Genomic DNA, 27682 nt, shown 5'->3' on the forward strand with positions numbered 1-27682 from the left:
TCTAGATGATGATGTTTATTAACAGTGAGGCATGACAGATGCAGAACTGTCATTATTTACATTAAACAATCAAATGTGCATTAAGTTTCAGCAGCATGAGCATTGGTGGTTTGCCAAGTCAAAACTGAACAGCTGGACCTTAAATTCAGTTCTCTTCTCAACCTCCACTTGTACTCTTCACTGCAATTTTTGCCATGCACTGTTGGAACCTGCCACTTTTGACTACCCTTTGATAATTTTCCAACAAATAGCAGGAAACATCTTCCACAGCCAATAATCTGGGAGGTGCAAAACAACAAGAATGAGTATGCACAGTGCTTTTTCTTGGACATGCTAGCATTTTGCTTTCAGCTTCCATTCTCAATGAGCTCCACAGTGCTAACTAACAAGCTTTAAGGCTTCCTCAAAATCCGTCCATGCTAACTTTCTTTTTCTTTAACGGTACCTTCCATTCTTTTGGCTTATTCAGCCGTTCCGCTGTGGAAGACATTTGTGTCAAAGATGCTAGATCATTTTCGTCATCACTGACAAACAGTGGCTGACTTGGGTCAAAGTATTCAAGAGTGGAAGCTTGTGAAGGCAACATAGTGTCCACTGAAGGTATCACATCCACAGGTGGTGGGCTAGAAACTAGGTTTTCACTAAGAGACGTGTTTTGCCAGGTATCGGGCTGATATGCCCGTTCCTCTTTCGTACAGTTCTGTGAAATGTTCAGAGAGGACATTTGTAAATCTTCAGTCATTTCACCAGGGTTTTCTGCACACTGTGCCTGAAAAAAACAGAAGAAAATGGTTACTATTAGTTGTTGGCCTTCCTGTGGAAAACATAACGATACAAAATAACCACATGTGACATGAAATCTGGTGTGCGTGCTAACTCCATGATGAATGCACTTACGAAAAAAAATTTTAAATTCAATCTTCTGTGCAATAAATACAACGAAAATGAGCTTTCGCTGGCGATCAATGGATGAATGCTACCACTATCCTGTCCTCAGCTACACCTGCTAGTCTTTTTCAGTTCGGGGCCATGAGATGACACTACCACACCTTTAAACAGCTGCTCCACAGTGATGTAATTTGTACCCTTTTTAGGATCATCAAAAGCATGAATGATGTTTGGGAAAGATGTAAGTAGAGAGCAAAGTTATTCTAAAACGCTGAACCAATTTCGCTCAGTGGCAAGTAAGGTCAAGACTCAACTGCTTCTGTCCAGTGCTCGAGGTAGCGCCTCGCGGTTCGGTCCCAGGTGCCCGAGTGGACTGTCTTCAATGTGCACAATTTACCATCCATGTTGCTGTTTTCCTCTGGCTCACATGTGCCAATTTCCCTTAAGGTTTGTTTCCACTCCTTTGAACGTAGTACCCTGTTCTGTAAAGAGAAGACCGGTGTATAATATTAGCAAGGCATGGGACTAATGGCCTGTTTCATTATAAAGTGTCACAAAACAAGGTGAAGGGAAAACTTGCTGCCAAAGATTTGTACTCAATAACCTCAATGTCCTGCTATGTAGACAAAATGCTTCAATACGATGCAGTATACCTGCATATGACATATTAGATTACACGTTAACGCTGCCAAGTAAAAGATGGAACAAAGAAAGCTTTGAAGATAGGAAATTAGAAAAGTGCCCACAGCCTAAGGCTCTGATTCAAAACCTGTGCAGCAGAATTGAGACATAGTAGGAAATGATCTAACACGATGCCTCTAACGCAGTTCTAAGTAATGTACAGCTTATTTCTTGTGGACTACCAATATCAGCTTCGTGACGTTTAATGCTATTCACTGCTGTTCACTACACGCATTCCTTGCAACAGTGGCACTTAAGACGAGTTTTTGCATGCACTAAACACTTTCATTATTCTGAGCCAGCCTTGCAGTTACAAGATATAAAACAGCAAGAATACACAAGATTTCCCGAGTCACGCAAGGCCACTCGGAAAACCCATTATAGTCTCAGAAGCTGCCTTTTTGTACACTGTCGCATAGGAGTCCACCTTTTCACAAAAAAGATCATGTGGAATGGGGGCGGTGGGGGGTAGACATACACCAAGCTGATCTGTTTGTGATGTCTAAGATAGGCATGTACAAATAGTAGTTTTTTGGTTTGAAGCGAATTTGAAGCAAATGGTAATTTTCTTTGAATAATCTCGCAGCGAATATTTCGAATACTTCTGGCACAAAAAAAAAGGTTGAATGGCACAATAGGCATTTTCAAAAATCATGTATTTTTTTCAACATAAGGATATTACAGTAAAAGCTCATTACTTTGAACTCCGTCAATCTGAAAATCCAGACAATTCGAACTTCTGGCACAACCCCAGCTAACGCCCTTGTTAAGTCTATGGCGTGACACGCTCCCTAAAAATTGGACAGCATGGGTGTCGCACCGGTTAATTGTTTACACGCCTGACCCGTTGGGACTAATAAGTGCGTGCACACTGGCGGCACGCAAAACCGGATCGCGCTAGGCTGTATCTCTCTATTAGAGAGTTATAGAATAGCGCAATACGCTACGGTGATCCGCTTCCACGGGGTGCCACTGAGCGTGCGCGGATCGGCCAGAGGGCGCCAGATGGCGCCACGTACCCGTGAGCTGCGTGCAGCATGATTGCCGCGTCGGGACCAATCAGCGCATGCGCAGTGGTGCCCTGCGGAAGCAGTTCACGATATTGAATCGCACTATGCTATAACTCTCTATTAGATACATTTAGCATATCGTGCACCCCTACCACCGCCGCTTAACGCGTACTGTGTCCCGCTACTGTGCATGTGCTGATTGGTCCTGATGTGGCAAGCGGGCGCGCTATTGACGGGAACGCGGCGCCACCTTGTGCCCTCAGAGCGATCTGCGCACGCACAGTGCCGGACCCAGTACGCGGTAAGCGCTATGCTAAAAGTATCTATTTATGCACGCCGCCTTTCTGGTTACGGCGCGTGCACACCGCAGGTAGCGCAGCTGCAGACACCCGGCAGGTACAGATCTGGGCGCCATGCTTCTGTCTGCTCGTGTCTGTTGCCGTGAGCATGTGCAGGCATGAGACACAAAGTCAGAGCTTTGGTTGCACGTGCACCGTGTTGCCATCCCGGAGGAGGTACACTGAACTGAAATCACATGCAGCAAGAGTTCCAGAGATATTATTCGCTCAAGATGAACACTTTAAAATTTCGAATACTTTCAGATAGAATCGAATATCGAATACTTGCTATTTGACCAAATATTCGAAATTATAGAATATTCGCACATGCCTAGTCTAAGGTACCCCGTTCCTAGCAAGATGCATGGAGCGCCATGTGTCAAAATCAAACTTAATTCGTTTGCAGATCGGTTCCGCGAATTAAAATTTGACTGCGCGCCATTCAGACAGCTCGCTCGCACTGGCAGTCGCTTTCCCGGATGAGAGGTAGACAGAGCAAGAGAAAACATTCAGTAACCGCAGGAGCACGCGTCGCACCGGGATCTGAAACTGTGGAACTATCAGCAGCTCCGTTCATTGATCGTCAGCCAGGCTGTGCACGAATATGGAAAGCAGGATGGGACAGCGTTTTATTGCCTTTGATCTCCATTTGTCTACAACTGCTGGCTTTGCGACTGCATCATCGTACGGTTATTGCTTTGAGCTGCACATGTGCTGCGATGCTGTCACGCAGTGAACTACGCAACATAGTGCAGCAGCGGGGTGGGGTATACATCAACTTATAGCTGGAGTCAACTTTTCTGTTTTCGCTAGCTAGGGCTGCAAGTTGGGGGAGGAGGGGGAGTTACTTAGTATATTCAGAATCGACTTAAACACGGCAACATACATTAATGCTCTTACCTCTTTCATGGCTTGAAGGACCATGTGCTGCAGATCCTTCAGCTTGGCCTTGTTATGCTGTGCCAGTTCACTACTGTCATCCGACCTCACTCCTGGATAGATCGTTGAAATGTCCCAACGATAGGGTAATGAAAATGAAGTGCAGGTAGGTAAAACACAACCAATAAAAGTCAAGGTGAACACTTTAGAAACTAGACAAAAACACAAAGCAGAGAAGATGATCAGGTAATTAGCATTTACGGAGTGGAAGTTTACCGAGATTTCTGCTGACAGGAAAGAAGCACCTGCCTGAATGAACATATATTTGTTCTGTCTGCAAGAAGCACATTTAATCCTGACTTTACTATGAATGCCTGGAAACTATTCCAGAAAATTTTTTTGCAATGTTTTCCAAGTGACAGCAAAAACTAAATATGCTTACAGTGCAGCACTGCAAAGGCACTAGTGACGAATGCGGTGGGCAGCATGGCATTACTGCTAGAACACAGATGTCCAAAGCGAACAGCACATGCACTGAAAAGGCAGTTTACGACAAGTTGCATCACAAGCACGCTGGATCGAATCTGCCCACATTTCTTTTCATGTATGCATGCCAACCACACTTTTTTCACACACCACCTCCCTGCCGACATTTTTCCATGCCATTGCACAGCATTCCTCAGAAAATAATCATACTCTTAATGATACTAGGACCTACTATTGATACTAATGCTAGCTGTAGTCTGCAAACTTAATGAACGTGTCACTGTACTCCTCAAAGGCATTTTGTTGCTATAAACTTGCAGATATCATTATTTACTAAACATTACTTCCACCAAGGGTAGACAGCTGGGCTAGTTGGTTTGCATTATTATGCAACATGGTACCAGCGCAAGAAACAAGGATGAAGGGAGAAGAAAGACAACACGAACGGCGTTCGTGTTGTCTTTCAGGTTATCATATGCTGCCCTATTCACTTTTACATGCATGTTAGCTTTTATATGCATGTTTGCTTTTACATGCATGAAGTTTGAACCTAGGCCCATATTGCATCTTTATCCTCACGAGAACAGATTCCTAGCAGCCACCATTGACAAGCCAAAGCATCAAAGTCAGCTTTCTCTCTTCAATTCTAACAGAGGAACAAAACAAAAATTGACGATTTAACCTGTTTGTAAACGTGTTATATGTGCGATAGCACTTTTCTGCACCTGTGAAGCCTTGTCCGGCTATGAACTCTGTTGAAAAGTATTGGTAAACGTGTTGCGTATACTGACATCTTATATCATGTCTATAATGTCGGAAGACCACAAATTTCCAAGGTATTTCTCCATGTCCAACTGTCTCAGGTTTGAACAGTACAAATACTATTTTGTGATTGCTAAAGTAATCTGACAAAATTACAGCCGATTTAGCTTACTTGGCCAAATGGGAAGTATGTGTGCTAGCACCTCATGTTTAAATTTGTTTTCGGTTCCCAGCTAGGATTTCAAGGTGTCTTCAGGCAAAGATCGGCGAAATCGGTGATCGGGGACCTTGGTGGGAATGCTATAAAATTTTGGGACTGCTTAACACAACTTAAGAGGGCACTGCGACAACGGTGTGTTCTTTATTCATGGTGAATGGAATGAAGTTGATGAAGACGACATGCAATGCAGAGTGCGAGAGAGTGGCAGTTAAACACAAGAGGTGATTGGTTGCGGCGATAGGATAGTGCTTTTGTGCAATGGCCAACGAAGCTCATCTGTACACTCAGATGAATAAGTGTTTATTTCGACAGCGGTATCGTGAAATCGCAAGTGACTTGTTTTTTCGGTGGTCTTGAAGCTTATGCCCATGGCATGGAAAATACAGTTGCTATGTCGAGCATGTCTCTCTGGCAAAACAACTTTTTCTTTGATAGACGGTTCAACTGGCTGTCTAAGCAACTTATCAACAGAGTCAGAAAAAGTAAAGGCACAATATGTTAAATGGCAAAAAGACAAGCAGCGCTACCTCACCAACCTGCCCAATGGATTAAAGACAAAAAGGCGGGGATACTTTAAACTCATAATCAGTAGCCAGCCACATCACAAAACATGTAGACTGCACTTAGCAAACACTGGCTTCATCATGCTAATGCAAAGTTTTCTGTTGCAATTAAATGTACACAGTACCACCACTGCCTTTTTTAAATAAAAATAATTCACTCTCACAGCATGATTGTGCATGGTGCCCCAACATGCTGCACACACAGAAAGCAATTCATAACATGGTATTCAAAAGTGCACAAAATGTATGCACGATATATTGCATCACAGAACAGCCTCTGAGAGAGCCACACTTACTATGCCAGCATTGTGTTTTATCACTGTATAGTTGCACAGATGTTCAGCATGATCAACGGTCTTCCCGTTTTAGACACCACCACAAGAACACAATACAGATAAAAGGCCTATGTCAGACTCACCTTGATAATCAATAAAATGATTGACAAGAAGTGGGAGCTTTTCTGGCCGTTCCTCGTACTCTGGGTCACATGCAGTGACAAGGTCTGTCCACCATTCCACATTCTCCTTTATTTCATGAGCCGGTAGCAACTTGCAGCCAGCACTAAAATTCCAGGTGCCTGAGCTCAGAGGCTCATCGCCATCCAACACAAAGTCCTGCAAGAAAAGAGGCACAGTGGAATGCGTGCTGCCATAATGCTGAAGCTAGCGGAGAAGAAAACAAGAACCTGCTTCATTACCTGCTTCAAAAGCAGCCAACCATTAGTTTCTATATAAGGTCAATCCAGCCTTGCACACTGATGACTGAAGGCCTTCAGTTCTTTGTTTGGCCAATAAACAACACAGCTTCAATAAAATAACATTATTATTTATGCTCATTGCCATAGTTTAGAAGATGTATGCTTTATTAAAGTCGTCGCCAAAGCAAGACAGTGAGATACATCTTTGAAAAGATTTGATTGTTTACCTGGTGGAAGATGTCCCCATATGAGGTCAGCTGCAGTGCCGAAAACGTGCCACTCATGCACTCAACCATGCAGCCACCTATCAGTGGAGCATTAACACGCTTCAACACTCTCTCATCGACGGCACACCCCTGGTGCTCAAGATGCTTCACGAAGTCGCTCGGGCGCGACAAGTGCCATGGAGGAACCAGTGACAGAGGCTGGACAGCAGGCGAATCCTGACGGACATGAAAGACTGCAACCTCTCTTGACCTCTGTGAACCCAGTGTAACGTAGAGATCGGAATGACTTCCGTCTTCAGAGCCTTGCAAAGGGGTAAACTCGAGGAATGATGGAGCATGTTGCAAACAGTGACTCCACGTAAGCATCTGGAAGGAAGCAGGCAGAAATAATGACTTACTGTGCTTGCATCAATCTTTCTATTACACTTAAACTTTGCAGCAACAAAACCTAAAGGCAAGCATTTATTATTAATTATGCTTACTTTTGTAGAGATAAATGGCTTAACACAAAAATAAAAGAAGACTGACCAGAAGTCTTGTTTTCAGCAAAAGCAAAATATAAGTGCCAATTGCACTTGCATAAAAATTTGAGATACTCCCCTGAAAGTGCAGCCACCGCCTGAAAGTTAAACACCATGAAATTAGAGCTTGTGCTAGTTGCACCAAAGGTAATAACTTAAAATTCTCCTTGCGAGTTGTGTGGCCTGCACTTTCGAACACAACGTTTGAACTGGGTGTGCTCCAAACGTGCCACTAGATGCACTCCGCACAACTGTTATAAGGTACAACATGGGAGAGCATGACAACACAAGGGGACTGAGCATGGACATTGCTAAGAAAAGTGAGAACATGACCTATACTCCTCCCACACTAAAACTGAGCAATTTTCCAGAAGCTACATCTAGCGTCAGTTAACCGGCACCTGAACTCACAAAGCCACTGTCAGAATAATTGGAGACTGAACAACCCTTTGCATGCTTTACAGGGGGTGGGACCACACTGATTGAACAGATTACATGCTTTATAGGGGGTGGGACCACACTGATTAAACAGATTAAAACCGCCAACCAGTCATGCACTACTTTTATATGCAAACAGCTTCATGGACTTGTTCTCTTGTAAAAGAGGCCTTCAACAACACTTTGCAGTTTTAGTGGTAGTAACCATGACAAATGGAGATATCAAATAAATTGTTGATTGTGTGGTTTAACGCTCTAAAGCGACACAATGGCTATGAGGGACGCCGTAGTAGAGGGCTCCAGATTAATTTATGCTACCTGCTGTTTTTTAAACCGCACAGCACACAGATGTTTTTGTATTTCGCCTGAATTGAAATCCGGCCACCGTGGCTGGGACTGAACCAGAGATATCTAGCAGCCACAATGAAATACTGCTGACAGTACAAATTGCCCGAAGACCATTCTCAGCAAGCTCTGTGGTGCCCCTCAACACTTCAAGGACATCTGCAAACAAAGTCTTTCCAGCATCATGTACATGCTGCTACCACAAGTTTCTTGAAGTAAATTAAGGTAAAATTTCACGCAAGTTTCAAGTCCTCCCTTTCATTAAAACTTTGCACCATAGAGCGAATTCTGCATGTTCTGACAAGGCCAAATTAACAGAATGCGACTGTTCAAGAAATCTTACTGTTATGTAAGACAGATTCCAGCCTATCTGTACAAGACAAGTATAATGTTTCCAAGCCAACGATGTAAAAATAAAACATAGCACAGTTATACTTGTTACTACGTAGTAGCTGGCTTGTAAAGCACATTTCCATAAGCTTTGTTGTATGTTAATTTTTGAACACCTTGTTTTGTTTACTGCTGTTAGCACGTGGCCTCATTGCCACTCTGTTCACCATGCAGGACAAGTTTTTTAACCTGGTGCATGGCTTCTTGATGCTACTGTACTGTTCACAAAAATTTTCAATCAGGTGAGCAGTGAAGCAACTGAGCTGTTCATGACTTTTCATGAGGACTACTGCCAAAACATCCAGAGTCACCCTTAGTCACGCTTAAATTGAGAAGCACTGACAGAAATGACCATTGTGACCCTGAAAACTGTCAAAAACACCTCTGCTTATTATCACCACCAAGTTTTTTTCTATTTTTCCTTGACTCAAGTTTGCCCAATAAGGAGTTTGAGTTCAACACCAGTGTTTCCATCTATCGCCTAAACAGACAACCCTGTCAGTTGTTACCACTATGCGGCAACTTAGGAGTGAAAATGGGGAACAAGAACCTTGCCGCACATGACTGCTATATCAGTGACCAAAACATCTGTGAAATTAAGGCTGCCTCAACTAACATCACAACTAAGTACTGTTAAAGGAGAGGCACAGAGTAATACTTGTGCCACAGGGACAGATTTAATGCCATTAAAAGCTTACTGCCCTAAGTTTTAATGCCATTCGTGCGGTGCCACATGCATAAATTTAATGGCATTAGCCTTACTGCCATTTGTGACCAACTGAGTTCGCCGCAGCTGATTCGCCCGAGCAATGCATCCTCTCGTCCCCATTCCACATGCAGAAAAGCGTACAACTTTGTTAGTAACAACTTTCTATCCAGTAGCAAATGGTTAATTTATAACTTTCAGTCAGATAAGGCGTTTCTACTGCATTTCCGATGTGAAGGGCGCCATTTTTAGCAGCACTTCTGGCAGATACGCCCAGCTTGTGTGCTGACATCCCGAGTTTATGGCTACTTTATCGACTTCACAAGCAAGAAAAGTGGCGTTTCCTCCAAAGAAATTTTATATTACACTGAATTACACTGAACAACTTTGCCGAGATATTGTGCTGATTAGAACTGTTCATATTCAAGTAAAATTTGAATGCTTTGCATTCAATGACATAATGGCATACTAATGACATAAAACGTGGATGCGTAGCAGCAACTCTGAAAATAATAAAATTAACAAACTTAAGGCCGTAAGCATTCACTGCTATTTCTTGTGCGTGTGTGGCGCAGGTATAACATGCATTACAAACTGCTCTGTGAGCCACTCCGACACACTTTACCCTGCCTTCGACAGAGCGGTTGTGAACCACGAAGTTTTCAACTACTATTTCCTACTTTAGTCAGCAATTTCTAGCAAATGTGTTGTCAGTGATTGCTGTTAGCACAGTCAACCCACATTATTCATACACTTGTGTGCTGGCATCACAAGACTTGACCTATTGTTACTTTTGTTACAAATTCTAAAACACTGAAAAGACAAAACTTACCGGCTGTCGAGAGTGACGTTCATCCCAAACTGACAACAGCCTTGAGCTTGCCAGGTATATTTGGTGGCAGTTAAGTGGGTTAGGCTTGAACAAAAAAAAGTCGTCTTTCAGAAAGGCTTCATGCCTGTTATTGCAGAATACATGCCTACGAGAACCCTGAAAAAGAAAAAGAACTTCAAGAAAACAGGAGCTAGAACAAATCTGTTCAAAAATTGAGAAAGAAAATGATTACTTCAAGAAGCCAAATGCTAATAGCATATACCACGGCAATATCTGCACATCAATATTCCACAGGTTTCTCCGGGGCATGCTAAAAGCTCCCGGTGATACCCAACAAAACATAAACATACAGCACATATCAGCATATGAACCTCAACAAGTATAATGCAAGGTTCAGACAGAGCATGCCTTAGTGCTATAGCAAACTTTCCAGGGAGAACACCAAATTGATTCACAGAATGCTGTGAAGGCACAGTAACTGCAACACACATAGCAGGTGGAAGTTCCCAAGCAACACAGAGCAATATATTAATGAAGTACAAGACTGAAATAGATTTTTATTTTGTGATGTGAAGTGTACACAAAGCATTGCAACTTTCACTCAAAAATGCCGACAAGCTACATAAGGTAGGAAATGGCGAAGTTACAAATGCGTTGCATGTGGCAAAGAGCATGGTCTGGTGTTCTGTCTTAAAGGGACTATGCAATAAATTAATTGAGATTACGTAAAGCATACGAGAGATAGGCATTCTATTACTCGTCACCCCAACGCAAGAATTTTTAAGCTAGCATCAATAACAACCAAGATATAGACTATTAAAAATTACGCTCCTCCTCTCCCCCCTCAACTCGTACACGCGGGGCACCAGACAAAAATAAAGAAAACAGCTCTGGGACTGGGTCCCGCCCATCAATACGTCATCCGCTTACGTTCCTTTTGCAACTCCCGGTTGTCCCGCCTAGCACTCCAGCAGCAGCGTCGGCGGCGTGATTGCGGTGCACGTCGGGTTTCTTTGCTTGTCGTCTGTTGTAGTTAGCAGTAATGGACCCGGACCTCGAGGTGCGACTGCTCGCTCTTACGGCCACGATGGGCATCGAGCCCTATGCGTTCACGCCATACTGGTTGAACGCCAGCGACGACAGTAGCGACTCGGAGAGCCACTGTGAGTGGCTCCGGAACTCCCGACAGAAGGAGGCGGCAGAGGAAAATTGAAACCATATGCGCGAAGGCCATGCCCTGGCTCGCGCTTGCCCAAGAGGGTCGCACGGTGGCACGAGCAGACGATTTTCACGCCTACCGGAAATGTGCCTGTGACGGCGTGGCTGCCGTGGCTCCAGCGAATGACAGCGCGTGGTGGCCTGGTGACGACATGGGTAGAGTGACGTCTTTTTTCATGATTTTAGTTTCAAAATCGGTCACTACAAGCACACCAATCGGCCCACGAATTTTAAAAAACACGGCTTTTAAAAATTGATAATAAATTGCCAGCTCAGTTCCGAAGACTCATACTTGGTGTGAATGCTTCTTAGGATCACTTCTAAGCATTGAAAACGTTTATAAGCGATTTTTTATTCATTGGATAGTCCCTTTAATGCACTAAAGAAATGAGTAGTTCCAAACTAGGCAGTCAGTGTGAGGATAAAGTCATACAATGCACATGCTTCTGAGATGTCAAAGCACGGCATTGGAGAGCCTCCAGAAAACTAAGTTAATGCACGCAACTTTCTCTGTGTAGAAAACGGTCAAAGAAAAATTATTATTGCTGAATGAGAATAGTACACTCCACAGTAACAGTTGCTGGTCATACTATAAGTAATTTCAAATTTTAAGAGAAAATAAAACCTACTCCGTTCGGCAACAAAACTACGGTAATTAGATGGCAACATCAACTCTTACGATACCCTTTACAAGTCATAGAGAGCACCAGGACAAGTACCAATGGTCGCTCGCCGAAAGCATTATTTGTGTGATATGAGCTCTGCGATGTTCACACATTTTTAACACACATATCTAAAGGCTTGTGCTCCCCCCTTGTAATATGCTCATAACGAGGGCCTTTCACAGATATTCTGAATACCGTATTTACACGATTGTAAGTCGACCTATTGTTAAAAATGTGAAAATCCGAACGCACCATAAATAAAGGTGAGATGACAAACAAGATATCAGGCATGCTGCAGCGTGGTTGCATTTTTGCTGTGCGGCTCCGTCGCATCGTTCTTGGAGCTGGCCTTGAGCAGCTGCTATGTCAACGCGCAGGACCGGCATCCCCACCCAACGCACGGCGGACGATGGTGGCTGTCAATAAGCAGCAAACAAGCACTGGCACTAGCCCACTCCCCACACGTGGCCGCACATTGTGGCTTCTGATAAGCGGCGGCAGCCGGATAACACATTCGCGTTCAACTCTTAATTGGCGTCGTCCAAGTTTATGTTTTGTTTACTTTCAACCAAGCACTCAGCGCTCAAAGGAGCATCGATAGCTAATGGAAGGGCCACTGTTCCAATCGCGGTGGCACCGCCACTCGGAACCGCAGCGGCGGAGGGAAGTGTTGGTAGCTGACAGAAGAGCCAATGCCGTTCACGCGTAGTTTCTCTTTGGCTCTGACGCATTTGACTACTGTCGGCCGCGTTTCACAGGTTTTTAATGTAGTGCTTCATCACTCGTCATTTCTGCTCTGGGTCCGGTAAGCGACCGCCACTCGTTCACGGCTACATTCAAGATGGCTGTCATTCTTTACGCCGAAGAAACAAACGACTGCGTGCTAGGCCACAAGTTCGACGTTCGCAACAGGTGATACAGGTGTGGCAGCTGCAGCAAGGCATAATTTTCAGCTGTTCCACACGATGTCGTGATGTGGTTGTTTGCGAAGTGCGGGATTTCGCTGCATGATGGTGTTAGAACGACGAGCTGTGGGACCGCAGCAGCGATCACGACGGCAGCGCTAGTGAGGACGATGGCACAAGTGTGAACGAGTAATCCAGTAACCAATACATTTTCATTTTGGAATGTGCCCAAGGGCGTGCCCAGGCGTGGCAGCCGATAGCGGCTGGCGATAGGCGGAGGCCGGAGGATAGTGCTATCACATTCTATTATTGAAGGTTAAGCTTAAACGACTTGCCTCCAAATTTTTTTTTTTTTTGTTCAGAAATGTGATGTGGGGGGGTGGACTTACAATCGTGTAATACGGTACAACAAAATGCAGCTACCGTCAACATCTCATAAAAACCTCCCACATTCTTCATCCTTCTCCAAAGCAGAGGAATGACAGGCAGTAACTGTAACGGTACTTGCATACCCAAATAAAGTCCCCCATATGAGAGTAATTATAACACACAACGGAAGCTTAGTTGCGTAATATATGTACTCACCTTTTGGCCAACAAGGCATACATGGCCCAAGCTCACCTGAATCACACTCCCCACAGCTCAGTGGGTAAACACAGTAGTTTACTGTCATGACCTACTGCTCTAATAACCATGTGATAAAGCCCAAAGGTGGTCCCTCATGTAGCTACAGCCATAAAAAATTACAATGCAGAAATAAAGCTTTGCTACGTAAGTTACACACAAAATTTCAATTACTAAAAACCTTCTCATGCTATAACCTTTAGAATTAGACCTTGAGTTCTCCATTTCTTTTCTCAATTGAAGATAAGGGGCTCACCGGTCTTCTGGCATCGAGGCTGTAAAGCCCAGAGCGGTCCATGTAACAAACGTGACGAGGATGGCTGCCAAAATCTGCGCACCACCACTGGTTCGTAGACGGCTGCTCGTGAGACACTGAGGCTTTCCAGGAGGGCTCACTGTGATGAATGCACGCATATCTCCACGCTGAGCAATGAACATTCTTCACATCTAGCCACTAAAGGCTAAACTTTATATGAATCAAAGCAGATAAAAACATCAAATTTTCTGCTGCAAATTTTTTCTTTGGAATGATGCGGAGGACATCAGTAAAAATGGCTTACTGCATGGAATTCACCTGCAGCTAGTAAATAATTAATAACAGAATTTCTTCTCTAATATAGGCTCAGTTTTGGTTTGAGAAGCTGTAGACTGGCAATAACAGCACTGGTAGGGTAAAAAAAACTGCCGTATAATAGCTACTCGTGTATTCACATAGTAGGTGGTGGCCAAGTAGTACACCAGCGGCTCATGGTCGCTGGGGCCAGGCTGCACCTAGGCGCAGTTATTCAACTCTATCAATATTCGAAATTTTCCCATTAGCATTACTGCCCTCACTTTGGCAAAACCTGTCCCTCTGTTGTATGATGCTGCTGCCACCCTCTAAGAGGCTTCTGCCCACTACCCACCCACCTTTGCTCTCCACCCACCAGAATACTCCTCCCACCACCAAGCAATCAACCTTCACCTTTCAGAAGCTTCATCCACCACCATCACTCACGTCCGCCCACCAGAAGGCCTCCATCCAGCACCTACTTGCCTCTGCACTAGAACCACGTTCACCATCCAGAAGCCACCATCCATCATCAACCCATGTTGGAAAAACATGTCCATCTGTCTGAAGCCTCTGTTGGCAGGTGGCAGAGCGGATAAAGGAAGAACCCCCTTTGCCACCACCTCCCACACTCTCTTTGTTTTCCCTCTCCTCTGAAGGTGAGGGTTGGATCCAAGCTTCTGGGAACAGACCCTGGCGTCGGTTGCGATCTTTCCGCCACTGGGAATATGGCCCCGGAGTCATGTCTCAGCCATGGCGCGAACAAAACGGAGTGGAGCAGACCGAATGCACGGTGTGTAAACAAAGTTCTTGTGCGGCCATGGCTCACTGCTCAGTTTCTCTTCCCGGCTGAGGTCACACAAAAGCCACTAAGCCGTGAAACGTAGGCTGGAGTGGGTTCACTGTGCAAGAGCTGTTTACTGCAGCCTTGTGCGAAACACTTTGGGCCATAAGCCATGTTAAAATTGCCTTCTAGATACAACAGTAATCAACACCATAAATTAAAAAAAAAATCCCATATGGTCCTTGGTTTCGGTGGCTGTTGGCTTCCGTCATGTATGTCATAACAAGCACCTCTTTTCCCTTCCCTTGTCTGCTCAATGTTAACTAATGCCATGTGCATTATTACAAAGAAAGAACATGCAGCAAAAATTTGATGCTCCATCCCTTCCAGGAAGTGTGCTCTGGGCTGCAAAAACAGGCACCTGAAATGCCGTTTCGGTCATTAAAATGACTGAAATTCAGTTTAGTTCCAGAGCAATGCCTAGCTTGAGAAATGTGGTGTGCTGCAGGAATTTGAGTTTGCATTCCCTGTTCACATTAGTACCTTAAAACACATATTATGACCTCAGTTCAAAGGTTTCTGCATTCAGCGGTCATTTATGGCAGTCACCATACCTATAATAAATTACACACATAAAACTGAACAAGATAGCTCTATGAACTCACGTGCGGTCACACTGTTGCAGCAATATTTGCCCTGTTTCTGTTACTGCAAGAAGCTCTCCAAAGATGTGGTTGCTGAAAGCAAAAAGCATTGTCACAATAAATGCACCTGATTTGATATCAGCACATAGCAATATCTCCTGCTCAGAATATCATCATTGAGTCATTACAGCTCAAGTATTACCTTGGCATGGTATAGCAAAGGACGTCGTCACATACAAACTCTGAAAGCACTGTGGGATCCTTATCCAGTGTACCAAATAAGTGAATGTACCGACAATGGTTTCTTGATCGAACGCAACAGGCAGTCTCTGAAAAAAAAGAAGAGTATCACAGTGACAATCAAATGCGCCACGGAGAAAATCCTGCATAAGCATGTGTCGCCTGAAGGGCGTGCTAGCGACCAGCATTCACAGATAAAATAAAACCAAGTGAGACACACAGTGTACCGGTTAACAAATAAACAATCTCTTCATGGTAGGACTCAATATGCAAGGTGTGTGAACCACAATGCAGAACGACAATGAAATTTTGCGAAAAAGGCGCACCTGTCATTCCTTATACCCCAAATGTTCAGCAAGCTACAGCAAAAAATTCAAATCTCTTTTAAAAAAAATAAGGCGGGTGCTAACAAAACTATTATTGATTATCTGGATGCAAAAAAAAAATCCCAATGCTGCTCACTATCTACATGGCACGATTATCCTGCCAGAAAAAGTAAGAAGGCTGATCCCAGTCAGACTCAGTGATGAACTAAACGAAACACCGCAATAAAGTTGCGAAGGCAACTGTGTCTCGAAACCCTGCCTGCACCATTCACTGCCAACAGTGTAACTGTATTCACATAGTATATAAATGGGCCCTGCAACACTATTCAATAAAGTTATGTTGCGGTATGCATAAGAGGTTAAAGAATGCTGCTTCACAAATATCCTCCAGCAAGAATTTTTTGAATGCGTTTTGTAGAAGCCGAGTTTCCTGGAGTCAAAGTTTTGAGAACGCATTGATAACCCCAATGAGAACTTAACGCAACAGTGAGACTCGCGCACCATCTCTTGGCACATCGGCACACTCCGCTACACTTGTAGTTCCAATGCCACTACAACACATCAAGCGCATTTCAGTTGCTCGTAGGCACAGGCTTTGTTAACTGCCGAAGAGAATTGGTGACACTAACTGATCATCTCAATTAACTAGATGCTGATGCCCACTCTGTAGCATACTCTGCGGTGCAGTAAGCTTACACAAGGCCTCTTTTTATTGCCTTCAACCCAAGCTCCTTTGTGGTTGAGGGGTTTCGCGCCCAGCTCTCAGCCAAAAAGGCATGGGTTGAGTCCCAGCTTGACCATTTTTCATTTCATTTCGATTGCTTTTCTTTCTTCAGAGGCGCTATGTAATGGTGGTGGAATGATGGCATGACCTTGTAGAGCACCGAGGAATTGTGTGGTGATGGCATCACTGTTGTACTTTGTGACTGTTGTGGGGCATTTGAATTACCCATGCATGCGGCTGTGATGTCACACTGTCACGGACCAATAGAAATTTCATTTACACACCACCAGGATTTCCCCCACATATGCACGCTAACACTATCTCATTAAAATGTGAATTGCAGCATCTTCAAGCTTTTCTCCCTCCTTTCATCACTTTATATGCACACAAAGATCGACGTTCTTTTGTCGGCCTCACCAAGTCAGCCCCACCACCCAGGTACAACGTGGGTGGAAATTCCCTGGGAGGCAGAGATCGCTGATGCACCGTTGCGAAGCAGCTGACTGGTAGTGACAAAGAAGAGGGCACAAGTTTGAAAAAAATAAAGTCCCTGAAAAGGGTTCGCCAACTTCTGAACATATTGTGGGATTTCTGCTGCATGTAGAAGTGTATTATATGGCTCAGATGTTCACGAGAACTCAGTCTAAGGGTTAACTGAGTTTATTTGCTATGCCAATTCAGAATAGTGCTGTGGGTAGTGATAAATAAATAAATTTGGCATGACTGAAAGGTGTTGCAGGGCCTCCTTTAAAGCCATGCACAAACAGTCTGATAAACTAAGGGGTGAAATCTTAGAGATGCCAAATTTTCACTTTCAGGTTTTCTTCTTTAAAAAGATGTGTTAGACATAAGCATATATAGATCACCTGTTCCAACACATACTCACCAGCTCTCATAATTTTATGTAATGTGACTTTGGCTAAAGAAATTCAGTTTCTTAGCATCTGGGTAGTATTGCTTGAGAATGATTTGTGACCACCTTATCACCAAACTCACAACTTGGTTTCCAGTCAGCATGCAAACATGATGATGAAATTCAGTTTTTTAATTAATATTGCATTCCATAAACTTTGACTGCAAGCTATGGCTCTTTCTGGGTATGTTGATATTTTTATGGCAGTAAAAGTGCATTTATTGCTTAGAAAATTGCACTTAAATATTGTCCCGCCACTCCATTCAAACTTGTGAAGTCTAAACCGAAAGAGACTCCAAGATCACTGTTAAAAATGAATGGCAGTGTAGCCTAAGCTCATGGATCGGCAGCCAAAAAAATTTCTCGCCGCATGCAGTTTATTTGAAAAATTGGTCTGTGATGGTGAGACCTCTACCTGATTTTAATGCAATAGCATTAGAGGTCCCATTCACAAGAAAAACTGGTATCCACATCCGTGTCACGAAAAAGTATGTGGCCCTCCTACTACAGTGGGCAGGTGGCAATGAAATTAATAGAAATAAATTCAATGCAATTGCCACCTGCCCACTGAGATGCTATGCATCAGCTCATTGGTCAAGAGAAAGACAGCCGCTCGAAGAACTACCTGTGCAAAAATTAGCCATATGGGAGTTGAAGAAGACCAGCCTGGGTCTCAAGCCCCACCCGTGGCTGTCAGACCTGCCAGGGTGGTGGCACACTGCTTAACCGCGGCAACACTGCACCACTGTGGTAGGAAGGCTCCCCCGGTATCTATGAATCTATGAAAGAGGAGTAGTACTTGTGCGCAAGGGATCTCTAATTCTATTCCATTGCACTCTTAAGCGTCGTCCAAGATTTTTTTTTGCCTTTTCTGGCTTATGAAAGCTGCAGTTTCAGTGAAAACAGAATCTTGGTCATTATGATGCGGTAATCCAATGGTGCAGACCAGCTTGTATACGTACTCAGTGTCTCTTTCAGTCCTGGAGGAAGATAAGTTCCAGTAAGTTGCACTAAAACCAAACAAGTATGGCCAAACCAATCACCAACCAATAAAAAAATTGGAAGCATCATCAAGACACTATAGTCGGGTACAACTTAAGAAGGCAGCGGCATTTGCCCCTCAAAGGCGGATGCACACGAGCCTCCGCCAATAGGCGCGCACTTCAGGTGACGTCATGAGCCGGACGGCCGGTGACCCCGCCGACGGAGAACATGCCTAACATGGCCGCCCTCGCTTCGAATTGGGCCGAGTCGCGTCAGCTGTGTGCGTCTCCCTTCGTCAGAGTGAATTCGAATTGTTTGTGGGCGTCTGTCATGTCGGAAATATTATTGCAAGCTTACGATGCACAACTTGTTCCGCGTGCGTTTGTTCTGAGCCGTGAGGCGACGAAAAAAGGTTACAGCGAACATCAGTGACTGCGCTGCGCTGCGCTTCGTCTGGAAACAGGATCCCGCAGCGGCACACCGCTGCAAACGAACGTCGTGCGTGTTTGTTCTATGGTGTTTTGTTTTGTTCCTAAGTGAAGTTACGACGAGGAGAATTTGCCAAAGTCTGGTACCTACTGTGAGCGGCGGGTGTGTTAGTGTACTGTGCCCCTGTGTTTCACGTCGGACGTGGCGAAGTGATGGAGCAAAACCATTCTCAGGATAAATGAGAAAAGCGTGCGCGGATGAAACCAACCTACGAGTTCCTCAACCGAAAAGATTTGCGGAAGCAACCTCCAACGCAATGATTTGTTGCTGCCAGCTCAGCGCGCAAACAATCGATCGTTGGCAGCAGTATGATAAGATAGCCGAGCATCTAGCAGGGCGTCGTTCGAGTGTTGTGTAGCACCGTCGATTGATAACTTTCCACCAGTGCTAACCATCAGTGACTAACACGCGCTGCTTGAGCAAATGTCATTGGATTATTAACGGCCAGGCGTGTGGGAGCAGTGTTTGTTTCCTTAATGTCAGCCCTAGTACTAATATAAAATTAGGACCGATACACTGGTGCCTTTACAAGGGAGCTTGGCATGAATTCGCGTCTCTGTATGGCTTAGAATTCTTCACTCACTGCACGCGCCAGCTGTAGAATGCCTGCTGTGACACAATCGCACATCAGTTGTGCTGCCAGCGCTCGACTTGCTTTCCCACAACACAGATTTGCGCTGCTTTTCGATTGTTATGATATGTTGCTACTAAAACAATTCCAGGACAGTGAAGGCAACAGAGCCATTATGTACATCAAATAAAAGTACGACAAAGTAGGCACAGCTGCTTGTGAACTGACTCCTAATACCTCTACTCGCGTCTGCATTAAATGTGTGTGCATGTTCTCTTGCGTGTTTGTTTATATTTGTTATTTTCCCCTTTTTTGCATTTTAGATCTCAGATTTTGCGCTCGCGTTTGTGTGCATGTGTGTGAATATGTGAGTGCTTCTGTGCGTGTATGTGTTTATTATTCCTATTTGTGTCCTTTTATTTTTGTGTTTGTTCTTGTAAGCATGCTGCATCCACCTCTTCCTTTACAATTTCATTAACTCGTCTCATTCAAAGCACGAAGTCCTGTGAATAGCAGGGCTGGCCTCTTCGATGTCATTAAATCCTTACATTCTTGTCTACCTTGCCTCCTCAGTCTGCCATCTTGCTGTGTTTTCTCCTACTATTCTGACCTTGCTTCTTGTGCTGTTGTCGCAACGTGATTAACCAACTTGCACTAAAGAAACTTCTATCAGCTGTGACGACAGAAACATTGACCGATACAAAATGTTAAAAGCATCACGTGGCTTGCGCAAAAACTTCGTCTCTTACCCTTGTTAATGTGTTTATGCATCAGTGCATACAGCAGCTCGCCAGGAGTGCACATGAAAGGGTGCCATATTGTGCAACAGCATCTTGCGATGTTGTTGCATTCAGTCTTAATAAATAGATGGTTTCGCTGCCCGTCACATGTGGGGGTACACATAACATTGTGCAGTGGATTATCATTTCCTGTCTTGATGCTTTCATCATTACAAATGCAGTTTTCTAGTGAATGGAGTCCAGCAATGCAGTGCTGTGAGAGCTTTTTCAGCTTTCACCATTTATCACCTCACCAATATCACTGTCTGAATCTGGCCGTCATTTTGCCTGCGGCTTGTAATGAACAAAGTGACTCACTAAAACACGTTCAACCTTGCTGAGCATTTTTCCGGTACGTAAATATGACAAAAAAAAAATGCTAGCAAAGTTATTCACGTTAGTAATTGTGCTTGCATTCGCGTTAATGCCAGAGCCAGATAAATAAATTAAAAATTGGCTATGACAAGGCTGCGCTTTTCAGTGCATACTGCTAACAGAGCCATAAAGCATGCTCTGACTACTGTTATTTCAACATGGGGCCCGACAAACTCGACGATGGCTGCCTGAATGAGCATTTTGGGCCTCAATAAGCTAATGATGCTTTATATTTATTCTCTTATTCTCATTGCTTGTGTGAGCCAGATAACCAAAATAAACAATGCAATCACATGAATGTGCTTTGGCGTGCAAGCTGCTAACAGTGGCTGTCAGTTTCGTGTTGACTACTGATATCGCAGCTGCACTGGCTATGACATGACTGCGATTTCCAGTGCATACTGCTAACAGAGCCATAAAGCGTGCTCTGACTACTGTTATTTCAACATGGGGCCCGTCAAACTCGACGATGGCTGCCTGAATGAGCATTTTGGGCCTCAATAAGCTAATGATGCTTTATATTTATTCTCTTATTCTCATTACTTGTGTGAGCCAGAAAACCAAAATAAACAATGCAACCACATGAATGTGCTTTGGCGTGCAAGCTGCTAACAGTGGCTGTCAGTTTCGTGTTGACTACTGGTATCGCAGCAGCACTGGCTATGACATGACTGCGATTTCCAGTGCAGACTGCTAACAGAGCTATAAAGCGTGCCTTGAATACTGTTATTTCAACATGGGGCCCGTCAAACTAGATGGTGGCTGCCTGAATGAGCATTTTGAGCCCGCCAAAGATAATCAGAGTTAACAGTTGTGTTTCAATTCAGATATACCAGCATTTAAACATGTCTCTATGCCACTTCTTAAATCGAGCACAATGTGTGCTGGACGTTGCTTATCAGAATTGAGCTTCTATTATAAGGAATACGCCATAAATGGCACTGCTTATTTATTTCAGAGGTCACGGAATTGATGGTTGTCTGTTGCGAACCAACGGGAAAAATTTTGTTAGCCCTAATAAAGGCTGTTCTTTCGTTAAAAGAAGCCGTTATGCTTCGTCGAGTGGCTCAATGCCAGACAGCTCGCAGTCGGAGTAGCTTTCTTCAGTGTCATCTTCACCCAGCTGGATGATGATGGGTTGAATGTGCTCACTCCCAGACGTGTCAAGTCTGAACTTTGCCTCCAAGTCCATCACGTGCTGAATGCTCTTCGCCCAGTCTTCCGCCGCTACGTGCTTGATTTTCTCCCTCAAGATGGCGTCGACCGTGGACAGCTTGAAGTCTCTGTTGTCCGCAGCGATGCCATTTTTGACCTTGGCCCAAACAAGCTCAATGGGATTAAATTCGCAGTGGTACGGCAGGAGCCTGAGTACAATGCAACCGGCGCTTACAGCTGCATTGTCTACGATGTAGCTCAGAAAGCGTGACTTTACAGATGCCACCAGCTCAAGCAGCTGCTTCTTTATCATCCTTTCAGCGTAGGTGATCTTCTTGCTTGTGAGCCACTCCTGTATCTTCTCCTTCTTCCAGGCCGTCGTTGGCAATTTCTCTTCTCGCCGGCTATGGTAAGGTGCATTGTCTAAAACAATGATGCTACCAGCTGGCAATTTCTGCAGAACGCCATTAAACCAGCCCTCAAAGCGATTGCCGTCCATTTCCTCGTGGTAGTCGCCTGTCTTTTGGCCTCGGAATACATCCAAGCAGCCGTCGACGAAGCCATCCTCGCTGCCGATGTGCATGACGATCAGGCGCTGACCTTTCCCAGAAGGTTGTTTTAGACCCGTCGTTAGGCCATTTGCTCGAGCGAACAGGCGTCCGCGCTTCTGCACCACGGTGTCTGTCCACACGATCGACCGAGTGTGTCCCGCCGTCACCCATGTCTCGTCCAGGTAGAAGATCTTTCGGCCTTCCACTCGGTAGCGCTCCACGTCACGGAGGTAGCGATTCCGCCAATCGGTGATGTCATCCCGGTCGATAAGCAGCGAGTTGCGGCTTCTCTTTTCGTGCTTGAAGCCGATCTCGGCAAGCAGGCGACGCACAGTCCACCGCCTTAGTAATGGGAGTTCCATACGTTCCGAGAACTCGGTAGTGATCTTCTCGACCGTCGGTATCTCGTTACGGCGAAAGAAATCGTGCACACATGACCTTAGCGCGCACAACGTGAAGCTGTCAAACTTCGCGCTGCGTCTTCTCTTCTCCGCATTGCGTGGGCGTTTTCGGGACGGCGTCGTCAGTTTTTCACCCGAAAAATGCGAAGCTTTAACTTCCTTCCTCACCCTGAACACAGTCCCTTTGCTGACACCGAGCATGTCAGCGACAAACTTGCTCGTCTCCTCTACGCTGCGTTCAGGCTCCCTGTTACGCCAAAACGTGTAGCAGTGGAAGATCATGTTGCGTGAATCGCTGTTCAGGATGCGGCCACTATTGCTCTTGCCGAGGCTCCTTGGTGGTGTGATCATCGATGCGACACAAGGCTCGTTCGGCAACAAAGGCTCGCGTTCCGATGTCACCTCGCTGGGCTCCATGGCGGAAAAGAGGTACGGAATGCCGTGCGCGAACGTGCGTGAACTCACGAGATTGTAGGTTTGCAACCGCAAAAAAAAAAAAAACAAGTAGCAATTGAAAAATAAGCCTCACACATTAAAAAAATAAGCTTGTGAAAACACACAAAAAGTACATATGAATCCTATGCTATTGAGCCAGACTGTTTTGTAATTACACGCCCGGTGCCGCCGATCTCACTCCGTAGCAGACGACGCACAGCGTTGAAGAAGGCACGGAGTTATTTTTCTCTCGCGATCCGGCATGTGCTGAAGCATTTGCATCATGATAGTTTTACTAAACCACTCATCAAGATACACAAATCTTATTTATACAAAGAAATACGCGTTTTAGAAGCAGTCACAATTTTTTGAGCGGGACTATTTCTTTAGTCGCAGAGGCAATTGGCTGCTGCGCTTCGGTCATCTGGGCGGGGCCTCTCCTGTCTTCTAAAGTTGTACCCGACTATAGGTGTGGCTTTCATCGCCCATTGCTACAAACATGGTACATACTTTGTATGAGTGAAATAAAAATATGAGAAATAAAAATGTAAGAAGTTCAACATGTGGCCCCCTGCACGTATGTCCATCTTGAGAGTTGGGCATCTTTGCAATAAGGACCGTGATTTCTAAAACCTGGAAGTGAATACATTCAGCAACTTGCCTACATTGAACACAGCAGCACAGCTTCACTTTGCTTTCCTAATGCAGAGGTCTCGTGAATGTGCTCACTTCGGACGTCTCTTTCCATTCTGCCGAATATTTCTACCCATTCAGAAGGCCGAATGAGAGTAAGATGAAGAGGCAGTAGAAAACAGAATGCATGCGCATGTTTTAAACTGGCCTCTTTGCCTCTGCCACACCCCAAAACTGGAACTTGAGAAGTAAAAAATCTTCCTACACCAAAGCCTACTTTTATACATAGCATGTTGTGAAGAATTATTGCTCAAAGGTTACCTTTCTGAACGTTTCGCAAGCTCACTTGGAAGATGGTGCCTTGCCTGCTATCCGTAGGTTTCAATACAAGACTTGATTTCTTTTGCAAAAATGCTTCTGTTGAGGCTGCAACAGCTGATCTGTATTCTGAAATATCTGAAAGCAGCAATGAGGCATAAAGAAAATTTAGTCTTCAAGAAATCCCATTCATTACGACTACCAAACAAATTAGCCCTGCTGATAATATGAAAGCATAAAATTGCAATATGCATGTTAAAGATCCCCAGGTGGTAGAAATTATTCCCGAGCCCTCCATTATGGCACTTCTTTCTTCCTTTCTTCTTCCACTACCTCCTTTATCCCTTCCCTTACAGCCCTGAATGTATGAGACAGATATCGCGCCATTTCCTATCCCCAAAAAAAAACAATTATTATTATTATCACAATTTACTCTCATGATAGCATGCATCATAACATCTGAAGAGCAATACATTTTTTCCGCCTCTATGGCACTTATATTCAGGTAGTCATAGAACTTGTTCATTTTCTGTTGGTTAAACCTGTTATATTACATTTTCTAGAAAGTACTGTTATGCTATTACAGTAATAATAAGAAGGAAAGATAAGTCAATAACTGGGGACTACTAAGAGATAATGCATAATTCAAATGAGGTACTTGCGTACGCAGCTGTTTAAGAAAGCTTGCTCACCGGCCAATTTTTATAGCATTTATGCAACAGCACCCTTTCCAAAAACTAGCAGTAGCTAGAGTCAGGAATATTTGTTAAGAGCCACAGTTACAGTTCTACCGTACAACTTTCAAAATCGTCAAATACAGTCAACACAGACACTTCTCACATGCACTTAAATGCAACTGTTTTGTAGATGGACAGCAAAGTCTCTGGATGAGTTGCAGCCAAAACACCCGTGGTACAAGACATTGGTACTGCAACTTGGTAGCTGGAGTAGACAACTATGCTGCTGTCCACTGCATGAATTGTACATCATGGTCCTTTTTTCAGTTACACATATCTGCAATTTTCTGAACACGCCTGTGCTTTGGTAACATAAGTTTTACAGCACTGACCGTGCAGGATTGAATTTCACTTCTGTAGCAGTGTTTGGAGGTAGGCATGAAGCTACTGGTCCCCATAACAAATACACTGAACATACAAAAGGTGGGGCAGGAAAGTGAAAAAAAAAATGGTTGGCAGACACAGGAGCACTGAACTACACTTGATACAACTGCCGTTGGAAGTTAACTTACTTAACTTGTCCAAGTCGGTTCCACATGGATGAGCAACAAGTATGGAGCCGTTAGGCAAGCCAGGAGGAACTGTGGCAAGGCAGCCTCCAGTGAAATTCCAGTTGCATTCCTTCATGAAAGCCAATAACAGTAAATGCACTGTTTAAATCTCTGAACAATACTTTCACTTGACAAGCAAATCAAATAAAGCTCCAACACTGGCTGGCACATGTGATGAACATCTTAAACAGTGTAAATGAGCTGTAGGAATGCAAAAAGGTATAAAAGCAAAGCTGTTGTGAGCAGCTATGTGTGTGACAAAAAAAAGCCCGACAGAATCTGCAAACACCAGTGGTGTCTGGTGTATATATAAAGAAACAGCAAGTATGATACTGACACCAAGTTATGAACATATCACTAATCTTTTTCTTTTTATTGAAGAACTATAGACACCAAATTTTTGTTTGTGTGTTTTCTTCTTTAAAATGACGCGCTAGAGATTGGTATGAACGGAGCACCCTGTGGTATTCACCTAAAACCGTTAAATATTTTTTAATTGAATCTCTTCTTGACGCTGTTTCAGTTTCATCAACCGAACAATGGCTGTGACATTTAGTTGATGTTTAGGTCACTTGAGGTGCACAAAAAAAAACGGGAATATAACTGCTGATAGGACGTTTTTTGTAATTCTAGCTATTGAAGCAGGCTGGTTTAAGTGCTGTAGTGAGTTAATACTACGTACCATCATTTATATAGCCTTTTTTTCGTGCGCTACGACGAGACTTAAACATCAGCTATACGTCATAGCCATTGTTCGATTCATGAAACCGAAACAGCATGAAAGAAGAAATTCAATTATATATTATTTAGCAGTCATTGGCGAAAGCCACGCAGTGGTCCATGTATTCTAATGTCTAAAGCATCATTTGAGAGAATACACACAATAATGTTAGGTGCCTATAGTCCTTTAAGTGCTTTATATGTGCAGCTTTTGTCAAAAGGAAAGAGCGCAAGGGGTGGCAGGGTTCTTGTAGCATCCGCGGGAGTCCGAACTTTCAGACGGGCGAGGATGAGAGTTCTCACCTTCAATAGATATGGAGCACTTATGACGCATAACCGCAACACAGCAACAGCATCGCCAAGAATGAAATTGGTTGGGCTCCTTACTTTGACAAGAAGGCTCTTTAATGCGAGTACCTGAAAAACTGCTCACCCTATAGCAGAATGACTCTGGCTGCGCTTGCATTAGGTCTAGGAGACTCTGATGAATTGCCGTGTTCTTCAGCTGTTTGTGAGCTTTCTTTGAATTGAGAACTTTAGTCATCTCTTGAACAGCGTCAGAGAAAGGTCCCTGGAACACAGAAAAGGAAAATTTCACCTCAACATAAACAACTTGGCAACATCGCAACAGCTTCACAAAGCAAGTAACCAACGCTGCTCACCTTGCGTTTGATGATACCACGGTAATTGCTGATAGTCGACTCAAAGGCACGTATACGTTGGTTCAGGTCTAGTTGATATTGTAAGCATGGTTCCACAGCACCTGTGACTGCAGAATATGCGAAAGAAAACACCCAAAATATAAAATATGTGCTATCTGCCTGTGTCTACCTAAACACGTATGCAAGCCTGTTCTAAGCGAAAGCATACCTTCATTCGGAACCGTGAAAGGCAGCGTCAAGTACCGTGCGGAAAGCTTGTTCTGTCGAGAGTCATGGCATTTCAAAGATAAGCAACGAGAAATCCCGCTTTCGTCCGTTTCAATATCCACTCCAGCACCTCCGAAGTCCGGCTGATACTTTGCTGCAACGCTAAAATCAATCAAATCAGCCAAAGCATGCTCTGCTGCGTTGGACCACACTGGTAGCAATTTCGGAAGCGAGTCCATTGTATCAATTAACCAACAGACTAATCAGGATAGTTTGAAATTAAACGACATGAATACGACCTTCTGACAGCATGACGCTCTGACAAGCTAATGCCTGCACCCACGATTGCACTGCAAATTTCAGTAAAAACATTTCATGTAGTCTACTTTGCAGCACACAGCGTCCGCGCGTTCACAATCACATGGGCTCATGAATGCAAGCGATGACCATGAGGCGCTCGTGTAGCAAAACAGTGAAGATGATTATTATAAAACACTACAAATGCGAATAAAAGATAGAATTTTACTACTGAACGTTT

The 27682-nt window shown here is 44.2% G+C and overlaps 1 protein-coding gene across 1 annotated transcript; it reads right to left on the minus strand.

Moving 5' to 3' along the window:
• Positions 1-27582, minus strand: LOC144125863 (uncharacterized). The gene is made up of 14 exons (XM_077659609.1): positions 27146-27582; positions 26938-27044; positions 26709-26846; positions 25517-25625; positions 24271-24405; positions 15576-15702; positions 15395-15466; positions 13652-13790; positions 9984-10139; positions 6752-7117; positions 6246-6441; positions 3818-3909; positions 1203-1370; positions 1-769 (listed from the first exon to the last, which is right to left on the minus strand). The coding sequence occupies exons 1-14, from the start codon at positions 27381-27383 to the stop codon at positions 404-406; spliced, it is 2409 nt and encodes an 802-aa protein (XP_077515735.1). The 5' UTR covers positions 27384-27582; the 3' UTR covers positions 1-403.
• Positions 27583-27682: the final 100 nt, after the last annotated feature.

This window comes from Amblyomma americanum, chromosome 3, assembly GCF_052857255.1.
Source record: "Amblyomma americanum isolate KBUSLIRL-KWMA chromosome 3, ASM5285725v1, whole genome shotgun sequence".
In the NCBI taxonomy this organism is placed as follows: domain Eukaryota; kingdom Metazoa; phylum Arthropoda; class Arachnida; order Ixodida; family Ixodidae; genus Amblyomma; species Amblyomma americanum.

Coding starts and splice junctions, on each gene's coding strand:
- LOC144125863 (XM_077659609.1), bottom strand. CDS start 27,383: ATGGACTCGCTTCCGAAATTGCTACCAGTGTGGTCCAACGCAGCAGAG. Junction 15,703..24,270: donor CTTGCGAAACGTTCAGAAAG/GTAACCTTTGAG, acceptor CTTTTTTTTCAG/AGACTGCCTGTTGCGTTCGA. Junction 3,910..6,245: donor TCATTTTATTGATTATCAAG/GTGAGTCTGACA, acceptor CGATCTATCCAG/GAGTGAGGTCGGATGACAGT.